We start from the raw sequence: 20,073 nt of genomic DNA, 5'->3' as shown, positions 1-20,073 counted from the left end.
GATATGGGTTACTAGCTCCAAGGGGCGAGAGAAGCTTCTGGGACTTGACGGTCATGCGCTTGGAGACAGCAGCACCAACTGTAACGAAGTGCTGCGAGCGATGGGTTTCAATGCATTGGATGGCTTCGGGGTTGCGTTCGGTGGGGCGGCGGTATAACGGTCCCGATACTGTGCTCGTTATGTCTCGCCTGTTTCTACCAAGGTTTTGGGATTGTGTTTAGATTTCCTGTAATGTTGGATCACGTGCCGACGACGACGAAGCAAAGACGGACGGAACGGACGATGCTGACAAAGAGCTGCTTGCCGTGACGTGGAAGCTTCCGCCACTTTCTTTTCAGGCCCCCGTGGTCGGATGCGAAGGGGTAGGTTAAGCTACATTTTAGACGGTTGTTTCCTCAAACGAAGGGTCGTTATTCTGTTTCTCATGGTACTACCGTCTGAACTCCTTGTTTGCATCCCATTGTGAGTATCTCCGCAGATCTGCGTTAGCCTCTGCTCTTAATATCTTGTCTTCTTCTTCTTTCATGATTGTTCAATGGGCGAACGAGGAGGGCTACGGTCACGAAAGGGTGCCTTGAGTCTTCAAAAAATGTTGAAAAGGACCAGTTGATGTTTGAGCGCCTGAGGGAAGCTTCCGAACAGCGAAAAGACTGATGGGTCTATATTCCACAGGTCCTAATTGATTGGGAAGACGTTCGTGGGGAAGCTCAAGATGAGCCTTTAGCCCTAGCAACGATTGCTCCACCAGTCGAAAGGACGCTCTGGATATAACGGCAATTTCACCTCCTTCTTGGCTAAGTCCTGAACCGGAAAAGATAGCGGATGCTCCATGATTCACAAATGCGACCAGAGAGAAACTGGGTGACAGTGACTGGCGATGGGCGGGTTAGTATCATCCAAAGGGAATTGAAATGCATCGGAAGAGTGGAGCGGTGCCGTTACGTCATTACGCTAGCGAGCGATACTATCCCATTATTCGTCAGGCAATGAGTGAGCAATGAATAAGCATGACTTCCTTATAGTTAACGCCACTCAAGGATTGTACCTGAATGAAACTCGAGATGGGGAAACAGCTAAACAGCCAATTGCTTTCTACAAGTATTGAATACGCAATAGAAACCACAAACAAAAACGCAAACAAAGACAATCACCCTTTCACACCCTATCTCACTAAGCCTCCAGCCTTCCCTGGCACGGTCCTCCTTCAGCACTGGCGAATGTATAGGCCAATGGGTGCCGGGTTGAAATCCTGGAAGTAGTCGAAGTAGATACCCTTACCACACATAAGGAAGGACACCTTCTCAGCAGCAGGGCAGGCAAACGTCATGATGACGGACTGGGTACCGGGGACAGCGGGGACGCTATGAATGAAGGTTCTTCCTGGGAGAGAGTTCCAAGTAGTTTGTGTGGTGACAGGCTTTTCGAGCTTGAAGAACCGGAGCTTGCCGTGGCCTTTCAGCTCGAAGGCACTTGTCTCCAGCTGGTACTGTTCGGGGAAGAGGAAGATGAGAGAACAGGTTTTGCCGGCATGTTCTCGACGTACGTCGAAGTTGAATGCAGAGCAGATGGTACCGGAGACGGTGCCATTCAGTCTGGTGCCAGAGTACATGTCTGGGTGGTTGCTATCGACAGGGATGATAAGGTGAGGAAACTCGTACGGCCCCTTCAGATTGGCCGGGCAATCGCCGCACTTGGATTTGTCGTGGCACACGGGCTTGGGCTGACAATCGTGCTCTCCTTTGCACTTGCTGGGCTTGGGTTGACACTTGTGCTCTCCCTCACACTTGCCGGGCCTGGAATGACACTCGTGCTCTCCCTCGCACTTACCGGGCCTGGAATGACACTCGTGCCCTCCCTCGCACTTGCCAGGCCTGGAGTGACACCCGTGCTCTCCCTCGCACTCGCTAGGCTTGGATGGGCACTTGTGATCTCCACCGCCGCAATGGTTGGGCTTGACTGGATATGGCAGCGGCTGAGGTATGACAGGTGGTGGCGGCTTGCAAACAGGAGTGCAACTTCCGCTGACAGTCAGCGTGATCTGCTTGCACTTGGCCTGCCCGGGAGCCGGTAGAGTGTAGACATTCCACTCTCCATCGTCGTTGACGGGGCAGGCCCAGAAGGTTTCACTGCCCTTAAAGTTGAGCTGGCCGTTGCAGCTAATGCCGAAGCCGGGGGTTGCTTGTGATGTCAACGAAAAGCAGCGAAGTCAGAGGACGAGATGACTTACGAGCGGCTCCCTCATCACATTGGAACTGCGTGGTCGGAGGCGTCAGGATGCACCCACGCATGCTCTTGTCGATGATGTTGCCGTCCTTGAGGCAGTAGATACCAACAGGAAGCCTGCCACCGACACGGTTCTGTCCGTCGCTGAGTTGCCCGAGGATGCCGCTGGGTCCTTTGTCTATGGGCGGGCCGTGGGCCGTCAAAGTGAAGCAGCATTCATCCCCACCTCCTCGAGGCAAGATGTGAGGGACGATGGCGGACGCTGAGGCTCCCAAACCGAGAGCTGCGAAGGCGAGAGTCGACCTCATGATGAAGGTCGAGAGGAAGGGAGCCTGGATCGATGGATAGAGCGGACAACAAACTATGCTTGGATAATGGATGGCTGGGCAAGAAGAATAGGCTACCTTAGCTCCAAATAGCTGGTCTTGAGTGGTGATGGAGAGTGGCGGAGAAGAGACGGAGAAATCGACGGGGCACCCGTCTTTTAAGGAAGACATTGGGGCTGAGCGGGCGGCTGCCGGCCATAGCAGGCAGAGGCATGAACGGTTTGCAGAGACTGTGCGATGGAGGGGCGGCCGGATTCAAAGGAAGGGGCTGCGGGAGTGAATGGAAGTGACAATCTCAGAGGGCTGTAACACCGGTCGACGCCGAACGTTGGGGGGTCATCGCCATGGTGTGAGACTAACGTCTGTGAGAAACTGCTTCCCCACTGGGGGAAGGACGGTCCTAGAGAATGCCAGACCAGACTGTCACGCACCTAGGAGCGATAGTAGCTAGGAAGGAGTGTCGTATGCTGGGAAAGAGTAACTCAGCCTTGGATCAGGCGCAGCCGCTCTCACTGAGCACTCACTTCAATCAACTTGGTCCAGAGAACAGTATCCAAGGCTCTTTTCAAGTCAATTCCAGACTGACATCGTTGCTAGGTTTATCCAAAAGTGTCTGGGTGTTGAGAACCAGAGTTGGCCCGCACCACTCCCGGCCTTGTTCCAATCTTAGGGCGCTCCACTGTGACGAGAATGTTTTCACTTCCATCCATATCATGGGTGAGGGAGCCAACTACCTCCAGACCAGTCACTATTTTGTCCTCGTTTGTCAGTCGCTGGATCCGTCTGCTCTCACCAATATCGATCTCTCCACTCCCATGCCTCTGTGCTCCCCCTTTTGCGACTCCAATTTCAGGCTCTTGGGTTCCTGCGCGAAGCACTGGGCTCCTCTTCGGCGGTGTGTTATTCTTGCTCGAAGTCAACTGTTTGCCGGTACCAGTCAGCGAGTCAACTACCATATGTCCAGCATGCGCGATCCAGCAGTTCATTGAGCGCACGATTGGTTTGGCTCCGGGAAGTGAGGCACAGACAATTCCCAAGTTCACCTCGAGAATAGTGATCGCAGTCGTAGCAGCCGAATCGTAGAAGACGTCGTAGGATGCAAGGATAAAGCTCAGGTACACTATTTTTGAGACTCCTACAACGCAGATTCTGGTGAAGTCAGTGGGTGAGTCTAGAAAATTAATACGAGGTAGGGAGCGGTTTCAATGGACTACTGGGGTAGCAGTGGATATAGTCTCATACATGCAACCGAGAGAGAATGTTAGTATGAGACTGAGCCGTTTTCGAAGTGGTAGGTGCAGGTGCGACAAGGTGCGGACAGGCCAGAGGTAGACAATGAAGGTCGTGGCAATGTTGAGCCCCGAAATTGCGCTTCAGATCATTAACACGGAAGTGAGGTAGAAGTGGAACTGTGCATTCGAGCTTTGTGAAATTGAGGGAAATTGAGGGACACTCCGAGGGAAGAAAGACGTGAAAAGAGGAGGGAGCGGTCTCTGAAACACAACAAGGGGTATTTCTGGCCTACATCAAGTTTGCATTCATGTTGATGCACCACTCTCTCGCTGGAGGGTCCCAATATCCTCTGACTGGGTGGCACTGGAATAAGGATAAGAAGAGTGCCGATAATATGAACACGAACAAGAAGACCACAACGGAGTGGGAGAAAAGGCGATCGGTTTCGCCGGGGAAAATACGGAGATAGCTGAGGCATATCGACATCTTTGTGAAGCCAACAGCTAGGGGATATAAAATTTGCAGGGTTAAATTCAACTATAACCTCATTTGGTTATTACATTGGTACCCCAATTATGGGTTGCAAGCTTAACAGCGGTTAAGAGAAATGTGGAGGGGCTGAATGCACGTACTTTATAGAATGTCTTCATCGACGTGGGCTCAACATCCCGGAAGTGATGTCCTAGCCCATACACGCAGCTCACGGCTGCAACAACGCTGATTGCAAACGCAATGACGGCAGCTAGCAAAATTAGAATGTCGTCCCGACCGAACACTGCTTTGATCATAACCCTTGTGTACAGGCGACATATGATGAAGACGGGCATGACAATACATGTCGTTATGACGAGTGATACCACCAGCGAGGCTCGTGTCTGGGGATCTTGGGATTCTGGTGATAGTGTTGCTAATGGAGTGGGAGGATCGACTGCCGGCACGGGTAACATTGTCGCCGAAGTAGAACGAAGAGTTCCCGGTGCACAGTTCTAGAAAGGCCGATGAAAAGATAACCTGAGGTGCAGAGAAGCAGAGAATGCGCGAGGATTTCCGTAGGGTCCGTGGTTCGCAAAGGGGAGTGAAGATACGGTCCCCATAACATTCCAATCTCGTGCAGGCGACTTCTGTAGCGTCTTCCGGTCGTCGTCGAGCTGTTTCGTTCTTTCTGACTAGGGCAGCAGGAAAAGAGCACACGAGCATAAACCTACCCGCACTTTAAGCCCTAATCCTAATTCAGACAAGGGAGTCTGGGAAAGTAAACGGGATAAAGCATGAAAACAGTAACGCACTCCTGAACCTATCATGGGACGTAGCCAGTACCATAATTTACAACTGACAAAGGTAATGTCATCATCTGTGTCCCGATTCACAAGACTCGCCAAAGAGGATTCCGGCCACAGATGGGAGCGCCCAGGGCCCTAGCCAGCCCAATGTGCTAACATATTAACCATAGCAATGCTCACTGTGGAGAGACAAAACTGACGCTAGGAAAGGTTCGTGGGTGGCTTCACTCCACATGAAGCCACTCAGAGTCGGCAAAGGGGTTGTGCGTGGTGGTCGTCAAGTAAACGCACTTCATGCGCTGGAGAGAACGAGAGACTCCATCGGCCCCTAGGTATTTCTCCAAGTACTTGATGCGGAGGTTTTCACACTCGGAAGCCTTGCGGCTTCATTGGTGTAAAAAAAAGGCAAGAGAAAAAGCTACTTTAAATGGGCTTCTGCAACAGACATGTTAATCCGCCAAGTGTCAGCAAAAGCCAACTCAGAGAATGACATTGTTGGTATATGCGTGAATTTTAGAATCGGGAAACTCGAGGACTGGCTTGCACGCAGGCCGTCAGATATCACGTTGCGTCCACCAATGGAGCTTTGTGCTTAGGCGTACCTACAGGGTCGACATTTTGGTTGTCATGTTTACTTTTTGCAGGTGTTGGTAACCGAGCGTCCACAGCGCATCAGAAGCAGCAAGCATCCTTGAAAAAGGAAAAGCAAAGAATTGAACTTGACCATATACACCAGATCCTGCAGCAGCACGCCACCCGCTGTCAAAACCCGGTCGGCAGTTCCAGCCTCCTTGTAACTTCCGTTGAGAAGAAATTATACGCCGTTAGAGGGCTGCTAATTCTCTGGGAAAACGGCGTCTGGAAGAGTGTCTGCGGCATTGAGATCGAGACCGTGAAATGTGCAAAACATAGTTTCCACATCTATATCCAAGGGGTTTCCCAGATGGTTGTTCCACGTTTTCAATCGGCAGGCACCGGGAGGCATGGCTGAGTGGAAGTTAGGTAGCTTCGAGGCTTCTTAGTTGAGAGATGCAAGAGTATTGCGGCTTGGAGAACGTGTCCTGACCTCAGGAATGGTCGAAGTTTGAAGTGCAAAGTTGAAGGGGCTATGGTGTTGATCTGAGATGTCATCGTTTCGTCAGTAGAATATTGCGAGGCCTTTTGCCGAGCCTCGGTACGGACTTCGGTCCTGCGCAATGGGCTTTCACAACCAGCAATCGTCTTCCGTACTTCCGTATCACCACACTCAACTTGTCGACTTTTTGTTCAGTAGCAAACGGCAGTCTCTGATTCCTTGTTCTTCACGTATCTCGTAATCCCTGATAGAATTCTGCATCCATGCAATTCGAACTCACTTCCACACCCCTTGCGACCGTTCATCGATCCAAAAAATCCCCCTTCATGCGAAAGCAGCAAGATTCGCCCATCACCAGCTCATCGGCGGAGGTCTCGGCATCTAAAAATTAATTTTTCACCGCCACCAATTCCGACTGCTTAGCTCAAAGTTTATCGGTAGCCACTGGCTCTTGACGTCCTTATTTCTCGCTCAACTTGTGCCTCATGATATTAAGTTCCCGCCGTTCTCCATAGACCGAACTTAATGTCAACCACCACACGCCACTAAGCCGCCCCGTCCGCTACGCCATCGCCATCACCCTCTCCCTCGCCCTCGCCCTCGCATCCCACGGCTAGCACTGAATAAGACATTATGGTGCGACCAGCGAATTTGATATTTGCTCAACAGCTAACAACTCACTGATCGCTGAAAAGGCACTTGAGCCACGAGGCCAGGCGCCCATGCCTCCAATAGCGTCCCATCTCTATTTCTTCCAGTGTCCTGCGAGTACGAAACGTAGTGGTTGTCAAGCGTTCTCTAGAACTAAGGCTTCAGTTTTCTTCTCTCTAGAAGGATGAAAGAACAGGGAGGTAGTGATCACATTGAGATCGGCCCGCTATTTTTACTCGCAATATGTGCAGCACAATTAGACCTCCCGCTTCAGCATATCTCAACACACACAGCAATTCTAGGCTGCAGATCATTTAAACGGCTCGCAAAGGTGAAGTCATTGTTGCAAGCTACAGCTGTCATTTGTCGCGTTCAGCCAACAGCATCGCACGGAGGCTCGCTTCAACAGCAGTCACGCAGCAGCGACAGGGGCCCGTTTCATGCATCTGGAGCAGAAGCCCTTTGGTTACGCAAGCAAAATTAAGTTCTGAAAAAGTTCGACCATGTATCGAGGAAGGGTTAGTGTTCGTCACTCAATCCGAAGATTGATCCCCTGACATTGTAGATACAAAGGCGGGTAGTTCCCGCATCACGGGTAATCTTCGCACGGTCGCGGATTCTAGATCCCTCTTAGACCATGCAGCAGTAAGTGCACCCCCTCGACTCGCAAATGTGGTCCAAATCGCAATTTCCGTGCGGGCTCTCGATTCTTCTTGAGTGGAAAACATCTTAGGCAGATATAATCTCCAGTACGCCTGTCAACTGACTTCTCCTTTATGAGCTTCGGCCCACGTACGGGACGACCTGTCGAGTGTCAGATTTATGCCGTTGTCAAAGGTATCGAGCTTAAACAACTGCCTTAGCACTAATGTGATGTTGAGATGTCGAAATACTTCGAGTTGAAAATATCTGATGTCCGATCGTCCGACCGTCAATCAGATCGTGATATTCTGTCCTGGCCCCGCGAACCCGAAGGCGGGACGATCCTGAAGCTCAAACTCTCTCGGAGCAGCCGGCGTATATAGCCTCTCATGGTTCAACACGATTACTGTTCTTCAAAACTTTGGTTCTGAAGGAGCAATTCCCGCGTTTAGCGTTTCATTGTCGAACCTGAGGCATGTCCTTCACAAAATCCATGATACACTCACGGTACTAAGGAACTTTTGGTAGAGATTCCCCTTCTCCGAAGCAGGCCAATTCTTCCCTGCGCCATCCTCCCCATGCGGCCATCTACAGAGTATGGCCACGTAAGATGCAAGCGCGGCGCTACGCCCACCCAATTAGTATAGATCTCCGCGCCTCCGCGCCACCAACCTAGGCCCGAGGGGGTAGTCAAACCCGACGATCTCTATCAAAAATCAACGACTAATTCACTCAAAAGCGCCAAGAGCTTGCCAAGCGATGGATTGCGATAGATGTAGTGTACAGAGTAGCAACAGAGGGGCTTCCAAAAAGCCAAAAACAGTGATATCAACCTAATACCTTGTAGGACCCCCCATATTGTTGATGACCTCCATCAAGCGCGCAGGCATACTCTCCACCAAGTTCATAACAAAGTGCTGCTCAAACCATTGAATTGATTCCCACTCATGTTGGATAGCGTCGTACATCTCTCTCTGAGAGGTGGGTTGTCGGGGGAGCTGGTGAATACGACGCTTGATTTCCCTCCATACATGTTTAATTGGATTGAGATCGCATGAAGTAGGTGGCCACTCCATGAGGGGAACAAAAGCTTGTATAGCAGTCCTAGTGGCAATAGCTCGGTGGGCAGGCGCATTGTCTTGTTGAAAGATGATGTGATTTAGTTCTTCATAAGCCTCATACATCTCGCGCATCTCTAGGACAAAATCGTGTACAACCTTAATCTAATTAGTATGAGCATTTATAGGGAAAGAAGATTAGAGACTTACAGGGAGAACATTTGTAATGTAACTGTTCGCGGTAATAGTACCATAGTTGTTACGGCTCCACTTAAAGAGAGGGCCAAGGTACTGCCCGCAGAGCTGGCCATGTACGTGATGAGCGTCCCCTGGGTGGAACCTAGGGACCTGGCAATTAGGGAGGTGCTCCTCCCCTGGCTGTCTTGTAACATATACTCTCTCCTGCTCACCTACATGAAAAGCAGACTCATCGCTGAAGATTACATGTTTCCACTGATTATAGTCCCACGTAATATACTCCTCTGCAAACTGCAGGCGCTTCATGCGGGTAATCTCAGAGATGTATGGCTTCTTGTATGCGACTCAACGGTGGAAGCCCTCGAGCTCAAGAGCTCTCCTAAGTGTACGCTCACTTACAGTGAGCCTGAGATGGTCGCACAGAGCTCCATACGTCATACGGCGCTTACTAGGAGAAGACCTGACGACCTCTACTATACGAGCTCTCTCAGGAGTATCGATTTTCCTGAGTCTCACTCAATTAGCTCATAGAGTTAATCTCTCCTTTAACTACTAGTAATTAGTAGCTAGAATGTAGATAGCAGTTACTGCACGTACACAACAACTAACTGTAGAGATATGGAGCAACATCTTCGCTCCAATCTGAGTGATTGACCATCCAGAGTCAAAATAGAGTGTATGGATCCTGAGACAATCACGCAAGCTAAGACAACAGTATTGACGCGTAATAACTTGCTCAATTACAGAGACAGGCATGGCGAATCAATTAGTACAATTTTTGAGTGAATTAGATATGTAGAAGTAGAGCTATGGTTAATAGAGGTTGGGGGGTCGCATCAAGGTCATTTTATATCCAATTTTCTCACTGACCAGCGTGACGTCAACCACGAGCTCTCAACCTCAATGACGACGGTGATATCATCTCTGGCATTGAAAAAGGGATGTACAGCTTCAAAAACAGGAATTGGTTATGTGATGAGAGAGATAGGGGAGGTCTGAAGTGATAGAGGCTGGCATTTGATGAGGATCGCCACATCACATCGTACCGGAACCTCCTACGTCATCACATCTGCTGCGACCCTCGAAAAAATCGAGAATATGGATCCTCTATATCGTACAATAACCTCAAAAAAGCTCCGGATAGAATATCGCGATGAATTGCTGTTTAAAATTGATACAAATCAGCTGGTAGACGAACAGGCTTGGCATCCTGAGGTCGGGGTTGATGGCCCGAGCGTATATAGCGTGGTTGCGCTGGATCTGGCCAGACTCTGTACCCGCTTGATCATGTCGCATGCCGCCTCGAAGGCCGTCGACACACGTGGAGTTCCTCGTTGTCGTACTGGTAGTACAACGTTATTGCAGGATAATTTCATACGTCTCACTACAATTCGAGATTCGTCGTCGATATACAGATCTTTAGCGACAACGCTTTCTTTCCGCTCACCCATAAGCAACCACGACCGTCCTCGTCATCCTCGACTTCCTTGGTTTAATGGTGAGATCGGTGCCTGGTCAAAACGCCGAAGATCCCAGTTGATCCCAAACCCTGCAGCCAACCACGTGGGAGTTGCTTTTGCTGACGTGGATCATGCATTCGTTCCGGTGGCTGATCGACGACCGGGATAAAGCTTGCGGCAAAGCTGGAAGTTTCAGTATTCGCCAAACCTGTTCACATCTCCGCTACACCCTCGTGCCAATCAAAACCCTATTCCCAAAGCATTTATCTGTGCATCGACAACACCTCTATGCAAATGTCGACACAAAAAAGAAAAAATTGGAGTGGTGGGCGTCCTCATTTACTAGTCGTTCTCGTATCAAATTTTCTCGCTTTTCCGATTTGGCTGCATCCGTCAGGAGGCGAAGGGGAAGCGAATGAAGGGCGGAATAAATCGGGCAATTCTTCTAACCAATAGGCGTAGGGCTGGATATTCCCCGGACTCAGACGACTGGCCGCAAAACTAGTGGTCAAGTTATATTGGCTGAAACGAAATGTTGCTTTTGGAAGAACAAAAGTCTTCCTCCTTCGAGACCTTGCTTACCCTATTTCGAGCTCCACGTTTTCTCCCCTACCCGGGAAGGCGTCATGCACTTATGCAGGCATCCCCCATCTCCCGAACCGCCATTAGACTCAGCATCTAACTGTTGTCTCGTCCACTGCACTCCTCCTGCACCACTTTCAAATGCACCATGCCAGGCGGCATTCATCCTCCGCTGGAGGTCATCGCATCGTGGCCGGCAGGGAATTATATTGACCCTCCTACGCGGCCAAAAGCAGTCCTCATCGTCGCATGTGTATTCGGACCTCTCAGCTTAGGCATTCTTATTGTGCGACTATGGGTAAGAATACGGATTCAACACAATACTGGATTAGATGACTGGCTGATGTTGGCTGCAATCGTGAGTCACTTCTTGCTAAGCAATAACCGTGAGCTAACAGTAGAGATAGTTTCCCATGATTGCTTTAACTGTGCTTTTCCCACTTGGTAAGTATATCACGCAGGAGTAACGCGACATCACTTACATGAGGCAGCTACTGAAGTCTATGGCTTCAACAAGCACGTATGGGATGTCAATCCTGCCTTATTTGTACCCCAACGCAAGTTGATCATGGCCATCGAAGTTATCTTCTGCGTTGCGGTCGGCCTTATTAAGGTTTCCATCTTGTTATTCTATCGACGAATATCCTCTCGAGCGGTATCTTACTGTTTCCGCTGGGCTACCAGGATCACTATCACCTTCATCGTGACATACTCGATTGCCTTCACCCTCGTACCAATATTTGGATGTCACCCCATTTCTGCTTTCTGGGACCAACTCAACTTCGTCAAACTAGCAACTGGCTACAAATACAAATGCTTCAACGAAGGCGCCGATGTGTTCGCCGCAGGCCTTATCTCCGCAGTCCAAGATTTCATCACCGCCATCCTGCCTACATTCCTCTACTGGAAGCTACACATCCCGCTCCGGCAGAAAATCGCACTCTTCGGTATCTTTGCAATCGGATATTGCGTCGTTGCCATAAGCGCAATCCGTACGTGGTTGAGCTGGCGCATCTTTTTCGAGACATACGACGTCACCTGGGCGGCGTGGGACAACTGGCTCTGGTCGATGCTAGAACTGCATGTTGGGGCCATGTGCGCGAATGCGCCTGCACTTAAGGTCTTTTTTAAGCACTTCCAGATCGACCTGCTCACATCGCGTTCCAAGTCCCGCTCCAAAGGATCCGGACAGAACAACGGAAGTAACGAGCTCACATTCTCGACCAAGTCCGGTGAATCTTCAACATTCGACAAACTTGCATTCTGGAAGACCCCTAGTAAACAGGGATATCTGAGCGAACCGCATGCAAATTTAGCCGTCGACATGCACGGTGGGGTGCGGCCTCCACACCAGAGCAACAATCGTCGCGCAAGCTCGCCGCCCGCAATTGCCAGCTCGACGCAAATCCTCAACAAGTACGATGAAGACATCGAAATGGCGAACTGGGAAACGGGCACAAGAGCGGGGAATTCGACGCGAGAAGGAAGTTTCATGGGTGATGGGGGTTCGGAGGTGCAGGTCCTGCCGTCAATGCCATCTCAGCCATCACCACCGCCGTCGCCATCACCGCCTTTAACAGTTGCAGCGGGAGCCACGCCCACGACCGCTCAAAATAGTGCGAGGAGGGAGTCAGGGTTTCTGGACAGCGGGAAAGTCAAGAAGAAACCTGCTTGGCAAAGCTGGAGTTGAAATAGCGCCTTTGGGTGTGTTGATAGTGGTGATACCTGGTTAATGATAAGCAATATGATGCCATGACATCAGTTTGTCGGGGTCCGGTGAGTCATTCTTTGGAGTTCCGGTCCAATTCAACTAATGATGGGGACGATAGCTTAGTCGAAGCCGCACCGTTTCGCAAAGAAATCAAAGAGTGGATGAGAAAGGGATCGCAAGGTTTACGACATGCAAGGGGAACCCGGCCGGGGAAGGCTGCTGGAAGACCAAACCGCTAAGCCGGAGTCGGAAGTCTGGCGTCAGCCAATCATCGCCAATACCACTTTCTGTTCCACCACGATCCGATCCCTCCTCCATGCATTTGCAACCAAAGCATCAAGCATACTCGGCACCACCTTTTCGGCATGCTGTTCAATGGCCTGTTATTACACCTAGTATGACTAACACGCTTCTTGATTAGTTACTTCGCGTCGTCGTTTACTCATCAATCACGTACCAGGAGCAGCTTTCCTATCTTAAGTTGCTTACTTTGTGCATCGCCCCGCTTTCTCGATGGCTTTTCTCCGATTCTCTGCTTGAGGCGCTCTGTTCTTCGGCTTTCTTGGCCTTTGTCATCAAGATATTCCTAAACACTTCAAATCGCGCCAACAAGAGTATTGACGGCGCGGCTGTGACGGAGTGCATGGGGAGGATTTACCGCCTTCGGCAAACGGCGATGCAATGCGAGAGATTTGGGGAAAAGGAGTGTAGAATGGTGCAATGGGGTATGTAATGAGGGGGATAAGAGTGGAATATATACATTAGGCTATCAAACCGGTACGAGGGTTCTGGTTCCATCCAGTAGCATCAAGCTCGTTTGTGTATTTAGTAAAAATCAACACCTCCTTCTGCCGCCTTCTCCGCCCCAGCTTAGAACATGTACTCCACCACCCTAAAGAACATCATCATCACCGGTGTACGCCTTCTCATCGCCTAATCTACCCCATTCTGACATCACCAAGTGAACCCGTTCCGTCGGCGCTCCCATTCTTAGCGCCCTCCTCTCCAAACCCGCCTTCAACGCCGCCCTCCTAACCCGCACCAGCTGCTCCGCCACCTTCCCCCCAAACCTCCACGTAGTCAAAGTATCTGATGAATTCACCGTTTCAGAACTTACCGCCACGTTCAACGGCTAGGACGCTGTTATCGAGCATTAAGTACCGTACCCATCACTAAAGATGATTTTTTTCGATTCGATTTATAAATGCGGCCGTCGCCGCGGGAGTGAAGCAATTTATCCCTTCAAAATTCAGTACCAACAATCTTGATCCAAGAGCTAGAAAACTGGTTCCCGTATATGACGCCAAAGGCGGTATGCTGTAATATCGTTAGAAGAAGGTAGAGGAGTCGAAGGGGGAGTTTACGTGGACGAGTTTTTCATGTGAGTCTTGATACGCTCATCCCCACGCCTACCCGCCCTGCCTTCCCTTCTCCCCCTTCAAGCTTTATAGGCGTTTAGTTACACAGTATGGTCATTAGCTAAGCTTCAAAGGGCCTTAAACTCCGCCAAAAGCCGCAAATTTCTCGGGATCTCCGTTAAAAGCATGCATGCCACCATCGACGGCTCGGGTCTTTCACGCTTCAGCATTACCACCTCCACCTACACTCATCTCGCCGTTGTCCATTCGCTGCTTCTCTACTCCCAAACTTCCAACACCCAACTCCCCCCGTTTGACTTTGTCGCCTCGTCCCGCGACGTCATCGTCGCTCTCGAGAAAGCTACCGGGGAGCAGTGAAGTGTTGAAGAAATGGGGTCGGCGCCAGTTGCGAAGGAATTGAAGGAGGAGTTTGATGCGGGGGATTATGGTAAGGTGTATGAGTTACTGGCGCTGAGTTTTGAGGCGGATGTGGATGCAGGATATGATTTTAGGAAAGGGCAGGAGGTATGAAATAGGAAGTTGGGATTACCGGGAGTGATGTTGAAGGAGGTTGCTATAGGGGCTGTTGAGCTTGCAGGGGGGAGTTGAGGGGGCTGAGAGGAATTATGGAGATCGGTGGCGATGTCACTTAAGCAGTTCTTGAGCCTGGGGACTCTGTATTTCCCTTCGTATAGCCATCTGGACGGAACAGAACTTATCCAAGCACTCGATCTGTCCGTTTGAGATAATTCTCGGAAAAGAAGTGATTTATTTCGTCTGCATAATTAACATCATTTCCTTGCATCCTACTTTGTCTACCTCTCTTTTTTCTGCATCGATACTCTATCTATGGTGGTTAATAGAACGTAAGTTACTGTCAGTACTGTTGCTACGGCCCTACAAGCAGTAATAGTGTTTCATTCTTTCAGATAGAGAGATTAAAGCGGCCTTACAGGCAGTAACAGTTACTACTAGGTTAATTAAGGGTGAAGCTTTTGTTTAGTATAGTAACTTCAGTAACTGCAGCAACTAGTGTTTCCAGAGGCTCTAGAGGGATCAACTATAGCATAATATTGTTAATATGGCCGATACTGCTTAACTATATGGAAAAAAGTCGTCTAGAGTTCTAGTTGCGTCGTAGCTACATAGCCTTTATTGTAGAAGGCGATAGCTAGTCATAATTAATTATAATTGCCTTTCTAGCTTTAGCTACAACAAGGAGACTAGACTAGCAGTATTAGTGCACTGCTGCTGTGTGTTTGCAAGGCGTGCCTACTTAGTTTTAAGAAAGCTAGAATCAGGCAAAATAAAGAGTGAATTTACTTTGCTGTACTAATGATGGATACGATGGTTCAAAAATTACAAAATCTAGTGGTTTGATACCGCGTTCACGGAGAAAGTTTTCGCTCGGATTAGTAAAGGGCTACTGTGGAACAGGAGGTGCCAAGGCAAGCACAAATACACTAAGACATCAATTAAAATAGGCAGTTGCTGCAGTAGCTAGAGCCTCATTAACTGTACAGTACCAGAAGAGAATTCACTTTTGTTCTAACTGCTAAGAGATTGCTACGATCAGTAACAGTAGCAAAAGTGCTACATTCCATGAATCGTCATGACCCCATCGCCTCGTTCCCTCACTCTGCACTACTTCACATACTCTTTCCCTGCAACGAGACATCAGTGATACCCTGAACCCACGAAACCTTTGCCTCAGGATCCGCATCCAACATCCTCCCAACCACAACCTTAGACTTCTCAGGCAACTTTCGCAACAACCTATTCGGCTCCTTTCTAAATGCCACGAACCCCCCATCTACACTCACCACTTTCCAAGGAAATCCTGGAAGATCCTCGCCACGTATAGCATCCCGAGACTCCATATACCAGCAAAAGTCGAGGCGATATGGGAGGTTTGGGTGGGCGCGGAGCTCAGGCGGGAGGTAGATTTCTGTGCCTTCTATATTTCTGAGGTCTATTAATTATGTACATGGCATGAGGTTGAAGACGGTAGGTGCGGTTGGCGAAGTCTTGTTAAAACCCGCGTCCCGATGTCATCCAGGAACCTCACCGCGCTTCCCAAATCCGCACGCTTTGGTACAGAGATGTCGCAGAGCATGAAGTCCTCGGCTTTAATATCGTAACATGCCATTTGTCAGGCTTCTCCTGTTGATAGCTCTGAGACTAGAATTGAATCAAAAAATCCTCTGAATTTCACCTGGACAGGGCACTTGAGCTTCAGCCAGTTGAGTATTTCTTGCCGTCTCAAGCCGGGATCAACTCGCTCGAATCAACCGAAGTCCTTGCTTATACTGAACATTAATTCGTGCGCTTACAACCAGTGCTCGTCGTGCATTTCATAAGGGTGGGCTTGGAGAGATACAAATCACCGCCAAGCAGCTAAGCTGCTACGTAGCCTGGAATTGAGAATTACATGTTAATAAACAATATTAAACGCAATGCAGAGCAGCGAGAATGGAAAATGTGGTGATGCCAAAAAATCCGATGTAAGATTTGTATAATGCGCAAAAGTCGGTGTCCGAGGCTTCGCTGAGCGCCCGCTGAGGGCGCTGGCCTACCTCTGGACTAATGTCCCCAGCCCCCCTAAAATCTGCGAATATCCACGGGCTAATATCGAGAACGTGCTTCGAACCCGTCTATGTGTGAACTGCAAACGCGCAGGTTGCGGCAAAAGCTAAGATGATGGCAGGTAGGATGAGAAATATTTACCCCGGGTTTTGCGGCACCGTTGTGTTTGTAGAGGACGAAGGATCGACCAACTAACCGCGATGACAGAAGGTAGATCCCGTTCGCCAGTTTCAAAACACGAAGAATGTTCATGGTTTAGGAATACACAGTTATCCTGCAAAATACTGTGCTTGGTCCCTGCAGCGTCCGGAAGGGTGACCGCCTACTTTCCTCGGGGAGGTATAAAGAGGAGTTTTGAGACCATACATGTCTGATTTAATCAATTACCTAGCATCTTCTTCTGAATCAAGTAAAGCACCATCTCCAACATAAAATTCACCATTACACTTATGTCTTTTAGCATTCTCGCCTCGGCTGCTTCTCTCCCCGTTGATGCTGCAGTAAGTAGCACCTTTGATTTGTTCTTTCGAATTCTTACAATCCATATAGAAGGAACGCAAAGCAGCTTCTCCCAATACGAGTGGTGGATTCGGCGGTATCAGCCGCTCGACTGTAAACGTGAAGCGGGAGAAGCTACATCTAACACCGGCGGTGGCTTCGGTGGCGTCAGACAGTGGACCGTTAAACATGAGACTGGAGAGGTTACACCTAATATGGGTGGCGGCTTTGGAGGAGTAGATCGCTGTACAGTCAAACGCGAGGCGAGCGAAGCCACATCGAGCACTGGAGGTGGTTTCCGAAGCGTTGGAGGTTGGACTGTGAAGGTGTGTAGCAACTACTAATCGTTTCTACAACCTTGCTAATAAAATACTGCAGAAACAAGCAGAGGGGAAACGCGAGGCTAAGCTTGCGGGCATGGTCGATATCTAATCTTGTCTGTGAATCTCTAGAGAAGTGGGTATATAGTGGTTGAGTGTTTGTATAGTGGTGAGTGGAATAGTATGTGAAAGTGCTTGTAGGGGAGAGGGTTTTTGGTCGGAGTCGGAAGATGTTGGCGATTTCTTGAATTGGGTTAGTGTTCCTGCGTATATAGAAATGGGAAAGTACGCCATGGTTGACGTTAGATAAGCGATGAAATTTCAACGTGACGGAAGTGCCCAAACGACTTAGAAATTCTCGTGATAGATAGCACGCATAGGACTCAGTGTAGTGCATCATGTGACTGCGCCGAGGACTAGGCAGCGGCTTGATATGAACTCATCTCATTAATTCATTCTTCTCTAGTCCGCCGCAATCAAAGCGTGTACCTAAAAAATGGGCTCCGGTCACCCAAATCCAGCATCTCTTGCTCCGTGTACCTACTCTTAATCTCCTCCTCTGTATTCTCCATCAACAACTTTGCCCGCTTGTTATTCTCCCTCGTATATCCCCATCTCAAGACAAAAGTCATGAGGATAGCGCAGCACACCATAGTCAAAGAAACACCAAAGCCGGTATGATACTTAGGCGCCTCGCGTGCGATGTATATGTTCGACCCCATGATTCCGCCCATGTTTCCGACCGATATTAAAAGAGCCATCCCGACAGCGCGCTTGGAGCTCGGCGCTAAGTTGTTGGCGATCCAACATACCAGGCAGATAAAGGGACAGTACAGACCTGCCGCAACTGGGAATAGGAAGCCGTATGTCAAGCCCGGGTACTTTGGATGGGGGATTGCTAGTTGCGCGATGAAGCCGCAAGCGGCAATGCAATAACCAGCGACGATAAAGGGCGATCGTGCTTGTCGGAAGTCGGACCAAAACGCAAAGATTAGAGTTACAATAGAGGCGAAGACGTAGATAGGAATGGTCAGCAGTTGAGCGTTGGCGGCTGAATATCCGAGCTGCTGAATGACGGTTGGAACGGTTGCCGTGAATCTATAGTGTGTAAGTAGGTTGCTAAAACAGGACAGTGAAAAGTGGATAACACCTACCCATACACACCAACAGTATTACCCCAAAATATAACTACCGCGGCCCAAACCTTCCAATCGGACAAGCCAGCCAAGATATGGTGTTTCTGAATCTTGTCCTGATTCGTCACCCTTCCGTGTCCTGTCCCAGTCTCCTCTGCTAGTCTGTTCACAAGGAAGTCTCTCTCTTCCTGAGTTAAGAACCGCGCCGTCTCGGGGCTGTCAGGTAGGAGCTTCCAAATAAACAACGAGAGAAACACTGGAATGAGGCCTTCGATGAGGAAAATCCACTGCCACCCTGAGAGGCCAGCCCGTGAATTGAGTTTCTGGATAGCGTAGGCCAGAAGTCCGCTAAAAGCACCCGAGAGGGAGGCTGCGATATAGAACACAGCCATGCGGCGTTGCACTTCATATCGTCGATACCAGAGGGTCAAGAGGAATGTTGCGGCTGGGAAGAAACCCGACTGTGGCAGAATTAAGCTTGTGGCTTCGCTTGGAAATGCTTGGTACTAACCTCGGTGACGCCCAGGAAGAATCGTGCTGCAAGAAGACCCCCATAACTGTTCACGAGGCCCATAAGTCTGCAAAGAGCATCAGTCACCATGCTCCCTAGTTGGGTAGATGTTCTCACGTCATGGTAAGACCCCAGCAAAACATCAGGATGGCTATCCACCGAGACGGTCTCATCATCTTTAGAACGATGTTGCTAGGGACCTCGAGCAGTGTGTACGGGACGAAGAAGAGAGTGACAGCGGTGTTGTACTGGAGACCAACCATGTGCAGGTCTTTTGTAAGTCCTGCAATTTTTGCATTTCCGACTGCACTCGGTCAATTCCCAGGCTTTCAATTCTGGCAACATAAGGAAGGACTTACTATTGCTCCTGTCTATGAATGCGACAAGATACAACAAGGACAGTAATGGCACCAATCTGAAGTCAACTTTTTTCAGTATTCTTCTCGCTTCGGCTTCGTTGAGTTCAACTACGTTTGCTTCAATCTCGCCATCTGAACTCAACTTCTTCTCGCCTAGATCTTCGATCTTCTTGTCATCGCCTGTGAGGTCGGCTTTGATGTCGCCTGGCAAATAACTGGGGGAAGCCATCCTGCGCACTGTTCTTCCGGACTGGCGTGGACGGTTGGATATTGAGGTTTTTGAAAATGGCCTCAAGGGGCTCAGTCAATGTTCCCGACCTACTTCTTGTACTCCCGCAGGAGCGGAACTACAGTGACATTATTCATCCTGCGGGATGCCAATCCAGGCCTTGTTAGGTAGTACGAGAAGATTACGGTGATAAAATGGGACAATCTGGGGTAATTGGTGGATGCCGGGGGGTTTTGCAAGCGGGGTAGCAAAGTGGATCCACACCTGGCACGTGGAGGATTGTCGCGAACGTTGACTCGTGGGATTTAGGATGAATTGGGAAAGTAGCCCGAGAATATTGGATGGAATGGGTGCGAGGACATCTGCCGAACGTTGGGGGGCAGTTTTACCGCGATAGTGGACTGGTGTTGAGGCTTACTTCCGTTGCGGAGGAAGCAGGTTGGTGCGGCTGAGTGGGCGGTGGGGCTAAGGATCAAGGTCTGATCAAGGGAACGACGTGACAACCTTTCCACAAACACGAACATCACCGCTCATGTTTGAGGTGTCCAGGCCAAAAAGAGAAGCTCGAGGCAGCACAAATTTCTCCCTCGCTCTAACATCACGTCCGCCTCGGGGACTTCAACGCCGAATTCTTCCC

At 49.6% G+C, this 20,073-nt stretch overlaps 4 protein-coding genes across 4 annotated transcripts; 1 reads left to right on the top strand and 3 right to left on the bottom strand.

Annotated features, from left to right (window-relative positions):
* Positions 1-1,204: 1,204 nt before the first annotated feature.
* Positions 1,205-2,531, bottom strand: BDR25DRAFT_213209 (uncharacterized protein; the record flags this gene model as incomplete). The annotated part of the gene is made up of 2 exons (XM_033684742.1): positions 1,205-2,178; positions 2,228-2,531. 2 exons carry the CDS (start codon positions 2,529-2,531, stop codon positions 1,205-1,207), a joined length of 1,278 nt encoding a protein of 425 aa, XP_033552424.1.
* A 366-nt stretch (positions 2,532-2,897) lies between these two features.
* On the bottom strand, positions 2,898-4,729 carry BDR25DRAFT_382669 (uncharacterized protein; the record flags this gene model as incomplete). The annotated part of the gene is made up of 3 exons (XM_033697787.1): positions 2,898-3,698; positions 4,075-4,145; positions 4,415-4,729. The coding sequence occupies 3 exons, from the start codon at positions 4,727-4,729 to the stop codon at positions 3,149-3,151; spliced, it is 936 nt and encodes a 311-aa protein (XP_033552423.1). The 3' UTR covers positions 2,898-3,148.
* Positions 4,730-10,876: 6,147 nt separating this feature from the next.
* BDR25DRAFT_279724 (uncharacterized protein) lies at positions 10,877-11,866 on the top strand (the record flags this gene model as incomplete). The annotated part of the gene is made up of 3 exons (XM_033687771.1): positions 10,877-11,086; positions 11,136-11,172; positions 11,220-11,866. Coding segments are annotated over 3 exons (894 nt in total), but the record flags the coding sequence as incomplete, so codon positions are not given.
* A 5,811-nt stretch (positions 11,867-17,677) lies between these two features.
* On the bottom strand, positions 17,678-19,483 carry BDR25DRAFT_279721 (MFS general substrate transporter; the record flags this gene model as incomplete). The annotated part of the gene is made up of 5 exons (XM_033687770.1): positions 19,208-19,483; positions 18,966-19,152; positions 18,849-18,915; positions 18,356-18,798; positions 17,678-18,299 (listed from the first exon to the last, which is right to left on the bottom strand). Exons 1-5 carry the CDS (start codon positions 19,434-19,436, stop codon positions 17,678-17,680), a joined length of 1,548 nt encoding a protein of 515 aa, XP_033552421.1. The 5' UTR covers positions 19,437-19,483.
* Between the last annotated feature and the right edge of the window lie 590 nt (positions 19,484-20,073).

This window comes from Lindgomyces ingoldianus (assembly GCF_010093535.1).
Source record: "Lindgomyces ingoldianus strain ATCC 200398 unplaced genomic scaffold BDR25scaffold_5, whole genome shotgun sequence".
Lineage (NCBI taxonomy): Eukaryota > Fungi > Ascomycota > Dothideomycetes > Pleosporales > Lindgomycetaceae > Lindgomyces > Lindgomyces ingoldianus.
This window is presented reverse-complemented; position numbering and strand designations above follow the sequence as displayed.